The sequence below is a fragment of the Pterocles gutturalis genome, unplaced genomic scaffold (genome assembly GCF_000699245.1).
Source record: "Pterocles gutturalis isolate BGI_N339 unplaced genomic scaffold, ASM69924v1 scaffold15988, whole genome shotgun sequence".
NCBI lineage: Eukaryota > Metazoa > Chordata > Aves > Pterocliformes > Pteroclidae > Pterocles > Pterocles gutturalis.
In genome coordinates, this window is record NW_010125864.1 from 21,526 (window position 1) to 40,414 (window position 18,889).

General features: G+C 36.9%; 1 protein-coding gene across 1 annotated transcript in view; it reads right to left on the reverse strand.

Annotated features, from left to right (window-relative positions):
- LOC104458537 (alpha-1,3-mannosyl-glycoprotein 4-beta-N-acetylglucosaminyltransferase A) overlaps positions 1 to 15,981 on the reverse strand; it is a gene marked incomplete at its 5' end in the record, with an annotated part of 32,276 nt that extends 16,295 nt beyond the window's left edge. Inside the window, 3 exons of the mRNA XM_010078754.1 lie at positions 10,984 to 11,117; positions 13,153 to 13,293; positions 15,814 to 15,981. Of these exons, the coding sequence (XP_010077056.1) occupies positions 10,984 to 11,117; positions 13,153 to 13,293; positions 15,814 to 15,981 (443 nt within the window). The remainder of the gene's footprint in view (positions 1 to 10,983; positions 11,118 to 13,152; positions 13,294 to 15,813) is intronic.
- Positions 15,982 to 18,889: the final 2,908 nt, after the last annotated feature.

An 18,889-nucleotide genomic window follows, 5' to 3' on the forward strand; every position in this document is an offset into this window, starting at 1 on the left:
TCTATAAATCAACCCAGATTCTGGTGGCTCATGAGGATTCTGGAGAAATAGCTGCCTCTGAAATGCTGTAAACAAAGGAACAGTTCACTTTCTGATTAATTTGTAATGCAGGTTATCATTAAAGGATTATACACTCAGAGAATAAATCCCTCCCAAACATTTCTATAGAACCACTAATCTTATTTGATAAAAGTGCTTACCCTTTGATCTTAAAAATCACTATTCCTATTTTTAAAGATTTATTTTTATAAAATCCAGCATAATGCCAGTGACGCACACTTTTCCAAAAAGGATAACAGTGGGTTTCTTCCAAAAGCAGGTTCTAAATGCTACAAAAACATGTGAGTAGAAAGTATTTGTCATAGATTTTTCATACATATTTTTTTCATAAGTGCTATTCCTAGTCCTGGACAGAAGTTCTAATAAGCAGATAAGGTGTTCAAAATTAAAACTCATCCTGCAATGAGTTCCACACAAGGAGACTCACAAGTCCATATGGACCATTGCAACTGGAAGCATATAGTTGGTCAAAAGCTTGTGCCTTAGTGCAAGTCTTCTTGCAGTGAACATAGTGTTGACTTATTTTGCAGATACACCATGAAGCCTTGCTAGTGCTTTTAAAACGTTACACACTTACACAGGACACACTTCAATCAGAAAAAAAAAAAAAAGTTTGGAATAAGATGGTTTTTCCCTACTTCCCTTATTTGTCTGTGTCCTTCACGCAAAAGGTTGGTGGTTTCCCAGTCAGAGCTGCAATCATGATAGCTTCACATCAAAGAGATGGAGCTTGTAGCCTTCTAACCTCAAATTGTAACTTGTGTTGCTGTCACACAAAGTCAAGATGGTCTGGTCTAGCTGCACTGAACACAAGATACAGCAAATATCACTACTGGTTTAGTAGGTAACCTTCCTTCTGAATCAACAATCACTGCATCAGCATAGTGCAAAAGGAGATGTCACTTTTAGAATAAAAAAGAACATTGAGGTTAAAAGAGTTGATGCCATTTTTCCCATGATCAAATGCATTAAAACTTGATATCCTGCCATTATTGCTAAATAAACATTTGTATTTTTATTTACCAGCAGCATCTGAGATTCAGAACCAGGATTTCAAGACCAAACTCTTCCCCTCAGGATCGCAGGTTGACTGTCATCTTTCCACACCAGAACTTCCAGAGTCAACCAACTCCTCTCATTACCAAGTCTAACGCTAAGCGGGATCTTTACCAACACCTGACAGCTGTGGACAAGTCCCAGGATGGTGACACTTGTAAGTTATTTCACACAATAAATATGAGACCATGCAATGACTTTGATCAAGCTGTGACTATACCCAAGGGAAGAATTAACTATACAGAAGACTTTGCAGGGTAGCAATGGAAGGAAATCTGGAACAGCCAGATAATTGCTCTAACCTGCTTTTTGAAGCAGTACCAATAAATTCAGCTAGTAACTGAAAAGCAGTCAAAAAAAAATCTATTCTTGATCAAAATCTATTCCCCATTTTCGAGGAAGAAAGTGTTTACTGCCTTGACAAAATAAGACCTGAAGTCCTTTTCATTAATCTGCAGGACACAAGACTGCTGATAATAATTATGAAGTATATACAACTTGAAGGAGTAATACCCTTGTCTTCTCCAAGAACCTTAAACAGGACAAGACATATCCAGATTAATGAAGTCACCCAGGAAAGACGAAGTGTAACTTTTCTTTAGGCTTCCAGTGAAATCATCTGGTAGATACAAGGTTGACTTTGGAGCAGCTATGATGAACTTAAATTCTGTTTCATGGTATCAGTGCTGCTTGCAACTGTTGAAACAAAATGTCACTGGTCATGCCAGCCAAAGCAGCACAACCCGTAAGACTACAGTTATGAGTGTTTTTGTCTACCAAACCAGAAGGCAATAACAAAAATAGAATTTTTCCTCAGTAAAAATCTTAAGGTTGTAGATTACATAATCCCTAGGAGTTTGCGACCCAAGGAAAAGAAGCAAAAATGAATATTTCAAGAACTAATCCCTTTAAAGTGATAAAATGCAAAACTGTGATAGGACACAACCAAAGAGTTAACAGTGCCAGGCACAAAGATGCATCTTATCAAGGAATCAGAGGGAAGCCTTGCAAACAAGTTCGACCTGTTAGGTGGATCTCTGGGAACTAATGAAAGACATAAGTAGGGGCGGTTATTTCAATATCAGCAGTTCAAATCCTTCTGCCTGTTCTTTCTTCCTAGTCATGTGAAATTACTGATCTCCTAGATAACGCAAGAACACTTGGAGTGAGACATCCTCCTTTTTTCATTCATACCAGATCAGACCAAAGACTGATCCAGCTCAGCATCTTGCTTCCAGCAGTGGCAGCCTTGAACAGATACATAGCACAGAATAAGAACAAGACAAGCATACACAATACTCTCTCCTGCTACCATCCACGCTCCAACTACTTTCAATCCAGGTTACTTTCTGAGACAGATGTGGTTTTTATGTATTTAATATTCCTCAGTAGACTCCTCTTCAAGGTACCTCACCAGTATGCCCTTGAGACTGTCTAAACTTTCAGCAAGAAAAGAAGATTTAGGCTTATGAAATCTAAGAAGTTTCATAAGCCTGCGAACACGGCAACATCTAAGGTTTAACTCCTTGCATAAGCAATTTTGATGAGACACAATATAGAGTGCTTTGATGAATCTCTCTAAAAGAAAACTCAGAGTCCGTTGTGGGACAAACTGAAGTTTCAGACTGTCAGTGAAGTAAGTTTTTAAATTTCCTGGTTTTGTAAGATACTGCCCTACAATTCTTTAAAGTACATTCTCTACTTTAGGTGAGGCTGCATTTCAAATTTGCAATTATTCTAAGGTTTGTCTGAACAAACATTGTTATTCATAACAAACACACAAAGAACCAGGGCAGCAATGAACTTTCCAATCTTTTTTAATGATCTTTATGAGTGAGCATGTGCATAGCAAAGTAGTAGAATATATTAGCTAGCAGACAAAAAAAGAGCTTAGAAAGTTCTGATTAACAGATACCCAACTGTCAGACAAAACCAAGATTTCTCATTTTAAGAATCAACCCTTTCATACTGTGAAATCCTACCTGTTTCATACCTTCAAGAATGCCAGAAGGTGAACTGTTTCTCAAAATGTAAGGAAAACCATGGCATTTTAGACCAAAGGTCTATTTACTGTCTTAGCCAGTAGCAGATGCATAGAAAAAAAAAATGCAATCATAGAATATCTCAAGTTGGAAGAGACCCATAAGGATCATTAAGTTCAACTCCCTGTTCCTCACAGGACTACCTAAAACTAAACCATATATCTAAGAGCATTATTCAGATGCACCTTGAACTCTGACAGGCTTGATACCGTGACCACTTCCCTGGGGAGCCTGTTCCAGGGACGAACCACCTCTTCCTAATGTCCAATCTGAACTTCCCCTGAGGCAGTTTCATTCTATTTCCTCGTGTCTTATTGCTGGTCACCAGAGAGAGATCAGCACCTTCCCCTCCACTGCCCCCCTTGAGGAAGTTGTGGGCTGCAATGAGGTCACCGCTCAACCTTCTCTTCTCCAAGTTTAACATACCAAGTGACCTCATCTGCTCCTCCTGAGTCTTGCCCTCGAGGCCTTTCACTATCTTAGCTGCCCTTCTCTGGACACACTCTAATAGTTTGATGGCCTCCTTATACTGCGGCACCCAAAACTGTACACAGTGCTCAAGGTGGGCTTGCACCAGTGTAGCGTAAAGTGCAATAAACAGGGTATGTCCAGAATGAACCTTCCTTCACTTCTTATACCTCCAGGTTCTTGGTTATCAACAGTTTATAATTCCTAGGTCTGACTGGTATCCATACCATTAGATTCAATAGCTCCTCCTGGATCTGGTCTTCGTGAATTTGCCTGATTCATTTCAGAACCCATCCACTCACTCGTATTTCACAATATCCCAGTACCAACAAGATCCACAATTTAGCTACATACCAAGTGAAAAAATACGGTCTTTGTTTTAGATCTTGCCTCTTAATTTCATTTACCACCACCTAGATTGCACCTGTATCACCATCTCAAAAATGAGAATCAGTTCTAATCCACATATGTAAAAACCAAACAAGCAAAACAGTTAAGTCCAAAGAGGGCTGCAGACAGACTGACACAGAGCCAGAGCAAGCATACAAACACTTTGCATCAGGCAATACAAGACATGGTCTTGTACTCAGTACCAACAAGACATGGTACTGCTAGAAGACACAAAAATAGCCTTGAAGCTCAGACATCGACATTCCATTGTAAAGCATGGGATTCCTGTCCTTGCTTTTATTTCCTGCGTTAACCCCTCCCGCAACAACTCATCTAGTGATACTGGATACATTACAAATTAAGTTTTCCTTAGTTTGCCCCTAAGCACTACTCTTCCTCCAATTCCCAGGACTTGTCCACTCAGTCTGATTAGTAGTGCTAAACACTGGACTTTGGCAATATAAAGTGGTACAGAAAAGCAACTGCCATGAAAAGTTAAACTGTATCCAGTTTGTCTATTTATCCAAAATTCCAAAGTTGTTTTTTGTCACAAGCCACTAGGAAAGGAAATTAAGATGCGGAATATCAAAATACTACAATTTCAAAAAGAAAAGCTACAGAGAAAGAGGGGGGAAATTCAGACATTAACCGTACAGTACATTCTAAACAATGTGGTTTGTCTAGTCTTTTAGCTTATCCAGATCTTAATTCTTAATGAAATCTACTATAAGTAAGTCTTAACTTATTCAAGAACATCTTCCAAAAAAAGAAAAACAACACTGGGAAACAACCGTGTCAATCTGCAAAGCGTGGCCATGTCATTCCTTACTAATTTCTACAATTTTATACGATCTTTCATCATTCCTTTAAAATCAGGGTGGAATAATTTTACAATACATTTTAAATACTAACAAACAATGCAAAATTGAACAGCCTCCAGAAAATGCAAAGCAAATATATATTTGCCTTGAAATGGTAAAAGTACATATGAATATAATTACCTATATACAAGGCATTAAAATTCACATAGTAAAAAGCTGCCACTGAAGTGGCATTTGGACCTATTTTTGGATATTTATGCAGTGAAGAAAAAGCCCTAAGGAATAAAAGCGCAGCAGTGGTTTCCAGTGGTTGCAATAGTGTACGGATATAAATAAAGCCTGTGGAAAAAGGCAATAACATCTGTTACAGTTCAACAAATGCATCTGAAAAAATATTATTTTCAAGAATACAGAATCTGATTTCAGATCTGAAGCAGCAAGTTCAAGTTAAATACAGGAAACATGAGAAGAAGATGCAAAGCAAAAAACGGGAACGTAGAATACTGTCATAACATAGCTCCCTGTTACATAAGCAAAAGGTAGTCTCTGTGTCCCACATGAGACAATGACTTCATCCCTTCCTTACTGTAAGTCCCCACTCTACGACACAGCTAAGAAATATTTTTTCTCTCACCAGTCGTTTCTGTGATTAACCCAATTCAGTTAAAGACAAGGTTTCACAATTGCTGCCTTTGGCAGCAATAGGAGGAATACAAGTACATCCTCGTACCACTGCACTCTCATCTCTCCCTACCCTTGCACCCTGCATGTCATCTCCTCAACTGTGAGGGCATGCATCCGTATGAGAACAATTTTCGCTTTTAAAAAGGCCAGCCAGAACAAAAAGAACCCAAGGGACAACTCAAAACAGAACATTCAGATGCAAGTTATGTCGGTGTCATACAGCCTTCTACTAGTTCTGTGCATATTACAGATGAAGCCTGGTTTGTAGAGTCTGAAAGAAAGCAGAATATGTGGCCTGGCAACATGGGCAAAAATTTTCTTCTCCTTGGGTGAGCCTGTAAATTGTTGAAAAGATCTAGATGGTTTGTTTTCCAGAAGAAGATAGGTAGCTGCTGTGTACAGTCAAAAGCAACCTTCTATGATATGTGTTCTTTATCTGGAGGACAGAAGGAATTTGTCCTCACTATCTTTAGGCCAAGGCAGGTCACAGTAGCAAAATTTGATAGTGCTGTCCAAAACTCAAAGTGTTCATTTCAGTCCATCACCCAGGTATGAATTCATTTTCTACAATGTTTCTGAAATAAAATTATTACTGTCACCTTCTATCTCACAAATACACTACATGTTACCAAAAAGATCAGACACAACTCTATTAACAGTTATGTTCCCTTATCAGAAGCACCAGATAGTTACTGTGCCCCAGGTGCATCTCAGAAGGTATCTTATAAATAGAGAATCATTTCAGTCACTCAAGTCTAGGGCTCGAGAAAAGAGCACAATCCTGCATTTTATCTTCGTGCTGAGATTCTAAATTTGTCTCAGGTACCTGGAAGTTTTCAAATCCTGTCAAGGATCTTTTCTGAGATCTAAGAAAGATTTTTATTACTGGTTTAATCCCATAAAAAAACTTTGGTAGTCACTGCCATGAAAAGAGGAGCATAAAGTCCTGTGATGGTGCCCAGTATCAGCAGCCCATACTCTTCAGGTACCAAAGCTTACATACCAAAGAAGCAGGGACTGCAACAGCAGCTTAAATATTTCAAACACTCACTGACAGGCCAAGCTACCCTTCCAGATACAAGAGTTGGCAGTACATCTAGAAGCTGTGTTCACTCTGATGAGTTTTGAGCGAGATGTCCAAAAAAAAAAAAAGCTACTATCTGCACAGGCCTTTAAAATTACCTGGTGAAGATAATGTATCACTTGTCACAACAGCCTTGTCTAGCTCTGATTTTTTTAAAAATATATATATATATTACATACATACATATGTATATACATGCTAAGATCTAATGGTCGTTCTCCAACTTGAGATGTGCAATCACATCTTTTGAGGATTACCAATATGCTCTCCAGAACAGCTCCAGGAAGGGGAGCATCTCAAGTTTTCAACAATTAGCAGAAGGAGTGGAACATGTCTGTAGCCAGGATGATACTAATACCTCTGAGTTGAGAGCAAGAGAGACAAAATACTCCTTTGGTTTCTATCAAGAGATCTGCTGACCAAAGAGATCTATAATTCAGGCCCAGAGCAAGAAGAGGTGAAAATGCAGGAGTGTTTACTTTGCTGGAGAAGTTTTCCACATTGCACTCCATTGTTAATACATCCAAAAAAGGTTCAGCAAGGTTTGACCCAGAATGTGCACTCAGTGCTTAATTTGCTACTGCTTTGTTCATAACAGTGCATAGGATGGTGCTTTACTGGGTGCTTGTGTCATGCTGACCCAATTGGCACAGAAACTTTTCCAAAGAAATAATAAAGACAAAAAGATTTTCCACAAAAGGAGGACAGAGAAAACAGTATTGAAGATCAACATCTTTTAATTTAGCAGCCACTGTTTACATCAAGAGATGACATGGTAACAGTAAAAGATACTCAAGACATGCAAGTTTTTCTAGCCTAAGTGAATTGTATACACATTAAACAACACAGTAAGATTTGAATAAGCAATATGCAAGAACTTTAACATACAGACTAGTGCTCCAAGAACAAATGGCTGGTCAATTATTGCCTAGTCAGATGTAATCAGCAGCGTACAGAATTAGCAAAACGCTTTTGCACACCTGTAGTGTCTTCTGATTCTTACTGCCATGATTTGTCTTTCTGATATTTTTGGTCAAATCAAGGGCTTATAGTCTTTCCAATACACACTGATTACTGTCTGTACAAAAGACTGTGCTAAGTGCAGTCACTGATTACTGAAGTGGACTGACAATAACTTGTGATATATTTAGAACAAGTTTAAAATGCATTTTCTTCATGGTAAATGAGATCTCCTCACAGGAAAAAAAAATATGTTTAGATACCAGAAGTATTTTAATTTCTCTCATATTCAGTAGTGTGTGTGTATACATACATACATGTCTGTTGTTCCACTATGATGATGTGAAGTACTTCAAAATCATGTTTCCCATGTTAGTTACAAACCCTCTAAATAAAAATACTAGACAGCCATTTGAGTACTGGAGTTCATAGTTTCTTAAGCCTAGAGCCTACAGTTTATTCTGAAAGCAAGTTTGCATACAGAGCAGGTTTATGAGATTTGAATCACTTGTTTCAACTCATCTGATGAGCCTATGAACTAGCTACATAGTGAAGAGGAATAAAAAGATTTTAAAGTATAGAGGTGTAATGAATCATGCCTATTTATTAGTCATCCTAATGAATACCTGCAAATTATTTTGCAATAAGGTTATTTTAACAAATTGGAGAACACAGACATATGTCAATTAATGTGACATTTGCACAGTTTACTGTCAAGCAATTCTAGTAATTATCTAAAATGGTGATTAGATATCACAGCAGCTGAGATATTTTAGAATTCTTTAGATTTCCAGGATGGAAATTTACTGTGTATAATTACATTACTGAGAAATATCTATATAGTAAATGAATATGCAGATATCTTTATTTAGCAACCATGATGCATCTACATTTACTAGCTCGTCCGTTTACACTGTTCATGCTGTTTGCAGAAGGCCATTAGCCCTAATTTTCAACTTGTTTTCTAGAAAAAAGTCAAATTTACAAGAAAGGAGATTGAAGTACTAAAAAAAAATAGCACAATTAAAAGAGTGCTTAGCACAAAGAGATTACAGTCCATGACTATGGCTCCCAGCAATACTTCTTAAACACTGTCAATTTGATTTCTCAAAGTCAGAAAGAAAATACTAAAATCCTTTTAAAATACCTTTTTTATATAGTTATCTCAGAAAAACTTCTGTAAAGTCTTGTGCTTTTTTTTTGTTGGTATAAGCAATAGATATAGTAAGCTTCCTAGCAAAATTACCTCATCTCACACTATGACCATGTCTTGTCTTGCTGTACTTAAACTGCACAGACGTTGAGCAGAGGCCATACCTTTTTTCAGAAACTTTTGCCATCATTTTTAATACAAGTATAGTTGGTCAAAGTTCTAATGTATTTTTAAATGTCTTCATTAATGCACACATGTTAATGACAGCAATAGTCTAACACATTTTAGGCTGAGAAACCCCACAAATCTATTTTAAAAGCTAAAGCCCTTCCTTTTGTTTAAGGAGAAGCAGAAGTCCACCAAGGGAGTAGGGCTTTCTTCAAATAATCAGAGAAAATGCTTAATAAACCTACACTTTTCATCTTGCAGAATCAATCTGAAATACTCATAAAATAACTCATAAAAAAACACAGCATAGTTCAGGATGAAGTCTTTTCTGCACCATATTATTCATTGAAAGAGTTCCCTGTAGCAATTACAAAACAAACTATAAAATATTGAACTTAAGAAAATATAAAACATGGTCAAAGAAACAGTAAACAAGGAAGACATAAAATTGGATGGAGTAAAGAAAAAGAAACGCAAATATAAGGAATGGTTATAACAAGACAAGAATTTAAACTTAGGTTCTTCGAATTTTACCAAATATTCATGGCTTGCAGTGCCCAGAGCAGGTACGTGAGTAAGCACATAGTGCTGCTCTCAAAGACACAGATAAAGAGATAAGATACAGAAGGTAACACTAACCCCACTCCAGAGCAAACAACACATTCTCCTCGGGCACAGAAGCAATAGCTCCCATGTTAAAATGTTCAGTTCCTTCATGGTCACTTTTGTTGAATCATTCCCAAGATGAAAGAGAATTTCAGAGCACCTCAAAGGAAGAAAGTTATTTAGCTATGGAAAATTCAGGTATAGCAATATGGCTTGCCTAAGGCAACAAGAGAAACTTGTGCAGCTGGAGACAGTGTGGATTCTCTTCGCTCCTAAATTCTACAGAAGACAGAGAATCCAATGATAACACACAGTCTTTATAGCTCAGACCTCCTTAAGCAAAACAAAATGAACCATCAGTTTCAAACCTTAAGAAGAAGCCACATTAAAAGATAATAAAATTACTCCAACTAATACAGTGAAGAAAAATCCAGCATTCTAATAATTCAGAATTAACTCTGTTCTCTTGATAATCTCAACTAACAGATGTTTTAAGAGCACTTTCTGCAGAAAAGCAGCCTCTGTCCAGATAGTTTTTGACTGACTGTCAAGAAAAAGACAACAGAGCAATTTATATTAGAAAACCATAAGGATCAGTTCTCAGGTACAGGTAAAAAGTTTACAAACTTTTCAAGGAAAGCTTTAAAATGTGCTGATAATGGAACTAGAAGTATTAAAATGTTTATCTTATTTTCCACTGATTCCTTTATGGACACTAGCTCACAGGATTAAAATCAGTTTCACAGTTATAACTAGATGATTCAAGTTTTCATCTGGGGGACTCATAAAACACTACAGAGCACTATATGGTTAGATGGATGAAGGTCAAACATACGTAAATTTCCCACTCTCCAAGTCAGACTTTTGAGAAAAACATACAGACCAAAATAAGTATTTGTAATTCCCAGCAGCCAACAAAATTCCTTCTGAACGTATTCTATAATTTCCCTAAATTTGATTTCCACTAAATCAGAGCCAAACTGACCAAACTGTCCGACTGGACACTGTTTGAATTAATCCACTAAAAAGGTCTGGACTTACAATATCCACACAGTCCAGAAAATAAAATCAGTAACAACCTTTGCCTAACATCTCAAACTGCAGCACTCATTTGAGGAATGACTAAGCAGTAGTAGGAAGAGAATGGATAGAATCCTCCTTACAACACCAGAGTACCTTAGCCATTATTTTGATGTTGAAGGAATAAGGTAATTAGCACATCTCTGTCACAATGTATAAGTATCTGAAGATTTCCAAAATAACAAGTCCACTGAATCTGTTCCTGCTGTTCCCTTGACAAACAGATAAAGCTGACCTCTTCAGGTTCATTTCGCTCAGAAACAGAAGACTGACACCATCTCCTTTTCATAGAAGACGACTGTCATCTCTCTACATCTTGAAGAAAAAGTACAATCTCATCAATTCCTGAAAGGAGTGGTACTTGTAATTACAGGCAGGTTAGAAATTGTGTAAAAATATTTAATTGATTACCTCTCCTATAAAGACAACCATAACACAATCCAGCTTTTCTTCAGGGGACAACTTATCAATAAGGGAGTGGAGAGTTTCTGTAAGGTAAGACTTGACTTTTCTTTTCACTGTAGGTATTCCCATTACAATAGAAACTGAAATAAAGCAAACCAGAATGTACTTTCAGTGATTTCATAGACAAGATAGAAAAAAAAAATATCTTATCTCGTACTAAAGCATTGCTTAAGAAATGCAAAGAGATAAAAGACAGAGATAACAGTAATAAAAACACACCACCCATCATCAGGAGCATGATTTACCATAATCACCACCAACACTCAGAGCAAACACAGCAAACACAGCAAACACAAAAAAAGTAATCCTAGACATACCAGATTATTACATAGGCAATAATCAACAACCACCGTATTAATCAGATAAGGTGCAATAAATTTTATAGAGGGATTAAACTTTTCAGTTTTATTTTCAAATTGGCATAACCATTTTTCACAAGTCAGGTATTTAACTTCTCAGAAGTTGTCTTCTAAAATGCCACTGCTGAAAAAAAATCCATTACTTTCCTTGCACCTGATTTGGGTTCTTCTAGAAAAACAAGTCCAGGTCATCAGGATTGCTCAGAAATTCCTCACTAATTCCTCACTGAAATCTCTTATCCCTGTTAAAAGTACTTCAAATGCAAAGCAATCTGGTCCCAGCTACAACACTGTTAACATCATCTTGAAGCCAGCCGGCTGACTCCTGTGTTCCCTAACTTTCCCATAGCCTTTCTTCTGCACCCCACCCTGTACCCAGGGCTGGCTACCAACTAGGAACACAACAGATAGCAGCAGGAACAAAGTAACAGGAAGCAGACTTCATGAAGCCAGCACCAGCATTGCAAGCCATCTGTGTGAAATGATTTACCACATCATAAATATATAAAATCAAATGACTATTAAAAAATGTTGTTTATCCTTCCTTATAGAGCCTGCTTTGCCTAGCAACTAACTACATGTTAACAAGCTCTGAATTTTTAAAACAAACACTGAAAAAACACAGTGACCAGGAAAGGAGAAGACAGGAAAATAATTTTAACTCAGAATGTCCTCCTTTTTAATTAAAGAAACCTGATCCCAATTTCTAGTTTGTAATCTCAAATTTCTGTCATATATTCCCAGTGGGATATAATACAGGCTTCACTTGAAACAATAAAGGAATATAAGCCTTTTCCTTCCTGAATAACAACATTGGAATTAATGTCTGTTTATGAAATTAAATATTTATAGTCAGAAAAATAACCCTATGGCTTGAGCCTGCACCTTGCGCCTGCACATTTGTCACACAGGCATGCCTTCTGTTAAAAGAAGGAGCAATCAAACTTAGTGAAGTAATGAAAAAAATGCAGGCTAGGAGTAACCAACACTTCTTTCAAAAGCAAGGAGGGGGAGAAAATGAAAAAAGAAAGGTGTAGTGGACAATAAAACAAGCCATTCAAGTCAGGTGGCACACAGAGAAACAAGGACTTATTGGTGGGGCCTTCAAGCTTAGAGACACACACACATATGCTTTGCAGTACATCAGCTTGGTTGAGCTTTACGCTATTTCTTTTCTAGAGCTCCAAGAGTGGGATTCCATTGAGCTATCCTAATGACCAAAGCTCAGAATTTGTGCAGATTACAAAAAAAATAGTCTCGCAGCACAACACTGATTACTTTCCCCTCCAACGAACGTACACATTTCATTGATGCAATTATATCTGACTATCCTAGCTCTCCCAACTCTAAGTTATACATCAAAATATATTGTTCAAAAACCCAGAAACATTAAATCTAAAATAATTATATCCATGCATGGTTTCCCCACAAATCTGAAAAGCCAAAGGGATATGTCCATTAGCAGTTCAGAATCTGTTATTCAGAATCTTGAGCTTTGTTCCCTTTTACGTAGTTACAAAAAATTCATCCAAACTAAATGCTTCTTAATATGTACCTTAACATGGCATGGGGTGTGATTGAGATTATGCAGAAAAGACTCCTTTCATCTTGGATTCAGAGCAAATTCTAAGAGATACCAATATCACACAAGTTAAATGAGATGTCCTTGATCTACCAAGTAATGCAGTAAATTATATTACTAAAACTAGAAAGTCCTTCAGATATAAAAGATGAAATAAACACCATATCAGCATACCTCCTGTCCTTCCAAGGCCAATCTGCACAGAAGGTTGAAGGCTTCCTTCATTTTTCAACAAATGAGGCAAATGGTAATAGATATTTGGCACTTGAAGAGATTTTCTACTTGTTAACTCTTTTAACAATTTCAGCGTCTCATCTGCAAACATACAAGAAATCAGTAATGCAGAAAACAATACGAAGTTGTATGCAGTGGTAAACAATAACAAATTCCAAGCTTGGTCCTAACTGAAAAATAGAACAAATGATGCATTTTACTGAGGCACTGTATCTTGTATACAAAGAAAGTCTTGTTTTAATTTTTTAAATAAATTATGGCCAAGATAATTTTCCACTTAGTAACCTTGCTACAGATATACTTAATATTTAAGACCTAGCGTGTAATCACAGAAGTAAAAAAAGCAACATTTATTTAGGTTGCAGGTTTTTTTCCCCAATTAATCAAAATGGGACGCTTATTTACCTATATTATTTTTTACTTACACTTACAGAGCTCATTAACATATAGTGATGCTACTGCAAATAACTTTTCAAAGCTACAAATATAGATGTGAATACCCTGCACATACAGACACAAAACAAAAATAGTATTAAATATACAATTGAGATTTTGAATATTTCTACAATAAAATAAATGCTAACACAAATTTAGTCCATTAGAGTACTTAAAATAATTCTTGCTCTTTCTAGAATAACTGCATCTCAGAATGTCCAGGTGGCTCTCAAAGTTGCAACTAACAGCTTTCAAATTCCCCTTCTGTGCATGTTGATTTTCTTACATCAAGTGTGAAAAAAACTCTTATTTCAAATGACAAATATGATAGCATATGGGCCTTTGAAAACTTATGGGCTTTACAGTATCAAGTTAAGTAAAAAACTCTACTCATAGTTTCTGAGAAAAAAAAACGAACTGTGCAGAAGTGAGAAAAGTAATGCCATAAATGTCATTCACCTCAGATTCTGAGTGTAGCTTCTACAAAGCTGAAACAGTTTTGGTTTGAGTTTTGTTTTGGGTTTTTCTTAATATTTATTTTTGGGTGAAACTAAATTCCTAAGCATTTATAATCTTGAAAAATGCTTTGCAAATAGATTCCATAAGTAGAGACGCTAATTTTGATAGATTCCAATACAGGTACATTTTAGTTTTCCTGCTAACATTTCCTTTAACTTCAACTGCAAAAGCGAGACTAAAAATTCTCTCAAAATCTGACTACTCTTTGTAGGAATGAATAATGATTTACATAAAACAATCTGGAATTCTTTCAGCTTCAAAGATAGCAAATACTACGTAGAATTATGTATACTTAAGTACACTAAACTTAATAAAATCTATCTAATACTAAGTTCTGAGCACAAAAGCTCAGGAATTCAGACTTCAGCTGACTTCCCACCACGGCTCCACATGGAAAAAAGGGGATGTCCTAGCTGGGATGGAGACATGGTAAAAAATTTAAAATGTGAATCAGTAACTTCAGCTGCATCAGAAGAAAGTAACTCCCTACAACTACACTGTCTATAAGCAAGCTAACTGATTTTTAGAAATACATGTGGTAATAACTTAATCATAAATCCAGTATCAAAATTACTTCCTCTATTGCTGTTCACTATAACAGCAAAAACATACACATAGGAGAGGAATATGAGTCTTAGACTATGGTAAATGTAACCTTTACCCATACCATTCCTGGAGATCCAGAGAACTATGGAGATGAGGTTAGATAGGCCATTAGTGTCACAGAGAAATTAATCCTTAATATCAGCACTGAGGGCCTATAATTATAACCCCTCCCCCCACCCCAAAAAAAAAACATCTACAGAAGATAGTAACCCATAGCACAAATGCAAGTAGATAAGAGATTCAAAAAGCTTTATCCAGTTTTCTGATTTGGAAAACTCTTTGAGTTCCTTATTAGGCCAATACAGTGAAATTTCTGCAACCTACCAAATCAGACCTCTCACAAGAAAGTTTATATTTGTTATTCATTTTCCATCTAGAATAGTCAGAGTGACTAAAATAGTAATAGCGTGATTTTAAAAATTAACTTTCAAACTGGTTAGTAGTGCAAAGGCATTCTCTAATAATACCAAACACAACTCTCAGTAAACTTGAGCATCAGCCTCCAAAATGGGTAAAAACTTATGAAAGACTTTACCAGTTCAACATTTAATCATTAGTTATTAAAAAGGACATTATCTGTACATTTTACAAATCATAACCAATACCTTAACCTGTACATTTTTATACCTTCCAGCTGATTTTTAAATATATTTTAATTGCTTTGAGTTCATGCATTTCTTAAACACTGTATGCTCACCCTTTCCTTCAAGCTCTATTTAAAAAGTCATGTAAACTATTGTCAAAATATATTCAGTATACTACATAAGTAACCAGAAGTTCGAAACTTTCGGAGCTAGGCATGAAATAAGTATTCAGTGCCTAAAGTAAAAAAAAAAAAAAAAAAATAAGAGTGGGTGGATCATTAAGAATAGAAATTGGAAAAAAAAAAATCCCCATCAGTTGTAAGGTATTACATATTCTTTATTTGCACTGCAGAAAAGTTTAATTCAGATTTCTTGGTATTAATTTATTATTCTATAGTAATAAGAAGAGATACTAGTAGTGCGGAGTTATAAAAAATAGCTCATTCGCAGTATGTACCTGAAAAATTATTCATTGCATTCTTACTCCCATTTGTTTCTGCTACTGCACGCCTGAACTGCTCCAAGATAGCGTTCAGCTCAGAAGAGCGTTGCAGAGTGCGATGCTCAGCTATACGAAGACGTTCCTTCAAAGCATGAAATTCCCGTTGATATGCTATCAACTTTTCTAGAGAGAAAAAAAAAAAAAAAAAAAGATCCTTGTTATTTTTGGAAACAAACACCTACAGACAGATCCAACAAGGCTCATGGACTGCTCAGCTATGCAGCACCTGAAATTCAACCGAGAAGGGCACAGCCCAGCACCATCCCACCTGAGTTAGGCACCTCAGCATTTACACAGCATACCGTGGGAAGAGCGAGCTGCACCAGACACGGATACCAAGCAGGCACTGAGGGGGGTATGCCCCTCTCTGTAGCCACAGACAGGGGCAACCTTCGAGGCCCCATTACTCAGCACCACAGTGCAATTCTGAATCTTTTCTTGAAACAGATGCCCACAAACCCTTTCTTTTAAGAAGCAGAATAGGAGTTGTGCCTTACAAAAGCACAGGTTATGCCTTTTGAAAGCCCCTCTGAATACTCTGTAAGAATTAGTGGAATACTTCAGACATACCAATTTCAAACCTAAGTTTTAACTTAATATTGGCAGTGCCTGCAAGAATAAAATTCTGATCAAAATCCTGCTTATGTAGAGACGTACATGTATTCTTCAAAAGGAGACCAAAAGGGAAAGGGAAACACCAAAACTCATTTGCTGATATATTGCCTACGCTCTTGCCACCCAGCAAAGTATCTCTGCTTTGTGCATCTTTCCTTCTTTCTACAGGTCATTTCCTCCAATCTTTTGCTCACCACCTTTTCTCTCCTTCAGCTAATCTACGGATACAGACTGGAGTATCTTAAGTGATCCTATATCTTGTAATCAATATTCCAACCACACAGCTGTCATCCATAGACATATCTTTTTTATTATTTACCTGTACATTCCTAGCCTTTTAGTGCTGCAATGATAAGCAAGTAGAAGTTTTGCAAGCAATTTGAATCTCTTCCTGTTGCTACATTACAGTAACACATGGAGTAAAAAAATGAATTACAGTCAACTTTCTCTTGTTAATAATGCTGCATTTCCTCCAACTTCTTTCAATTTACATTTATTTTCTGTTTTGTAGTTGAGATGCACTGTTCTGGTTATGTTTAGAAAACATAATTAGCTAAAATGCCCTCTGTTTTGAAGACAGAAAAATAAAAACACAGTTCACTACCTCCTAAAAACATTTCCCTTGCCAGTCTTATTTTCCTTTTTTTCATTAAAACCAAATGGTTATTGCTTTTGTGCCAACAAACCCAGAACACAGATGCTGGCCCACAATACAGTGCTAGGCATACTACACACTGACAACTGAATCCAGACTGCTATTTGAAATAGGACTTGGTGCTTTAGTCAGCCGCACTGAGAAGGCCAGGAAAATTTTCTGGAGTTTCTGGCATGAAGGACATTCTTACTTGCTAGTGGTAACCGAGAGAAATAAAAGATTGCTTGGAACCATGTCTACTAGCTATAGTAACATTACAAATAATTTTAACAGCTAAATGAATATAGAATTGCATTAGCGTAGAAGCCACACAATTGTGCAAATGATATCCCCTCCCCAAAATGAACGAATGACAGCAGGTTATATAGATCCCTGTTAATTTCTGTATAAATAGGAAAGAACAGGTGAGCAACCAAAGGACATGCAAGGTTTTATTGGCGGTTTCTATAGCAGTGCATAGCACCAGAAGCAGCCTGTAGCATCAGGTCTCCCTTCTTGTCTTCTTTCATGGTACAAGATAGCAGACAAACTTTGGTACTTCTGTTCTTCCTGCTTTGCAAAGGCTAAAGTTGACTGTGGCAGAGTCTGTATTTCTCCTGGGAAAATGGTGGGAACCCTATGGAACCTGTGGTTTAGATTCCAGCACCTCAAGTGGGGTGAATTCAGGTCTCCCTCTCTTGACTTAGCCAAATTCTTGTCAGAGATTGTTTCTCTTTCTACACTTGCTAAAATATATCAGCACATCATGCACAATGCTCCGATGATTCTGAGGCTCTAAGGAACAGTAATGGCCCAGAGGGAACAATTTGCTTAGGAATACATCAAACTGTGGAGAATCACAGTAGTTCCCCTGCCACCTCCACCTAGCAAACTCCATAATGCAAAATCAGAAGTACCTTACTACTAAACGCAGTTGTAAACAGAGATTAAGATTTTTCTACCTCCCTGGTAGAAGGTAGGTAGTGCACCAGCTGGAATCACACGACCCTTGTAATCTCACAAATTAAAACTGTCATAAAACCACAAGAAACTTAGAGGTCAGTCGAAAAGGCAGTTTTATCATGTGAAGAAATGAAAACTGTAGTTTCATATTAAGAACTACCAACAAAAAACCCAACAGAGGAGGTGGCTGTTACAACACCTTTAATTGACAAATAATACAATATGTCAAAAATAAAAAAGGCAATTAGTTAATTTATTTCTAAAGAAACTTGGAATTATACATGTAGAAGTAAACTTTTATTTTCACAACTTGTCATAGCCATTTTTGAGCAAAGAACATAGGATCCTAACTGTGGCACTGTAAAACAGAATCACAGAATTATAGAATCACCCCCATCTAACAAGAAGGGCTTAAAGGAGAATCCAGGAAATTATAGGCCATAAATGTTACCTCAGTCCCTGGGAAAGTTATGGAATGAATCCTCCTGGGGACTATCACAAGTCAAATGAAGCATGTGATTGGAAAAAGCCATCACAGATTCACCAAGGGCAAATCGTGTTTGACAAACCTGATTGCCTTCTACGACAAAATAAACTGCTGGGTTGATGTGGGGCGAGCAGTGGACATTGTCTACCTGGATTTCTCCAAGGCTTTCAATACAGTTTCCCACAGTGTCCTCCTAGAGAAACTGATGGGTTACAGTCCAGACCAGTGCTGTGTGCAGTGGCTGGGGAACTGGCTGACAGGCTGCACCCCAAGGGTGGTGGTAAATAACTTCTTTTCTCCTTTTCATAGAATCATTAAGGCTGGAAAAAGAC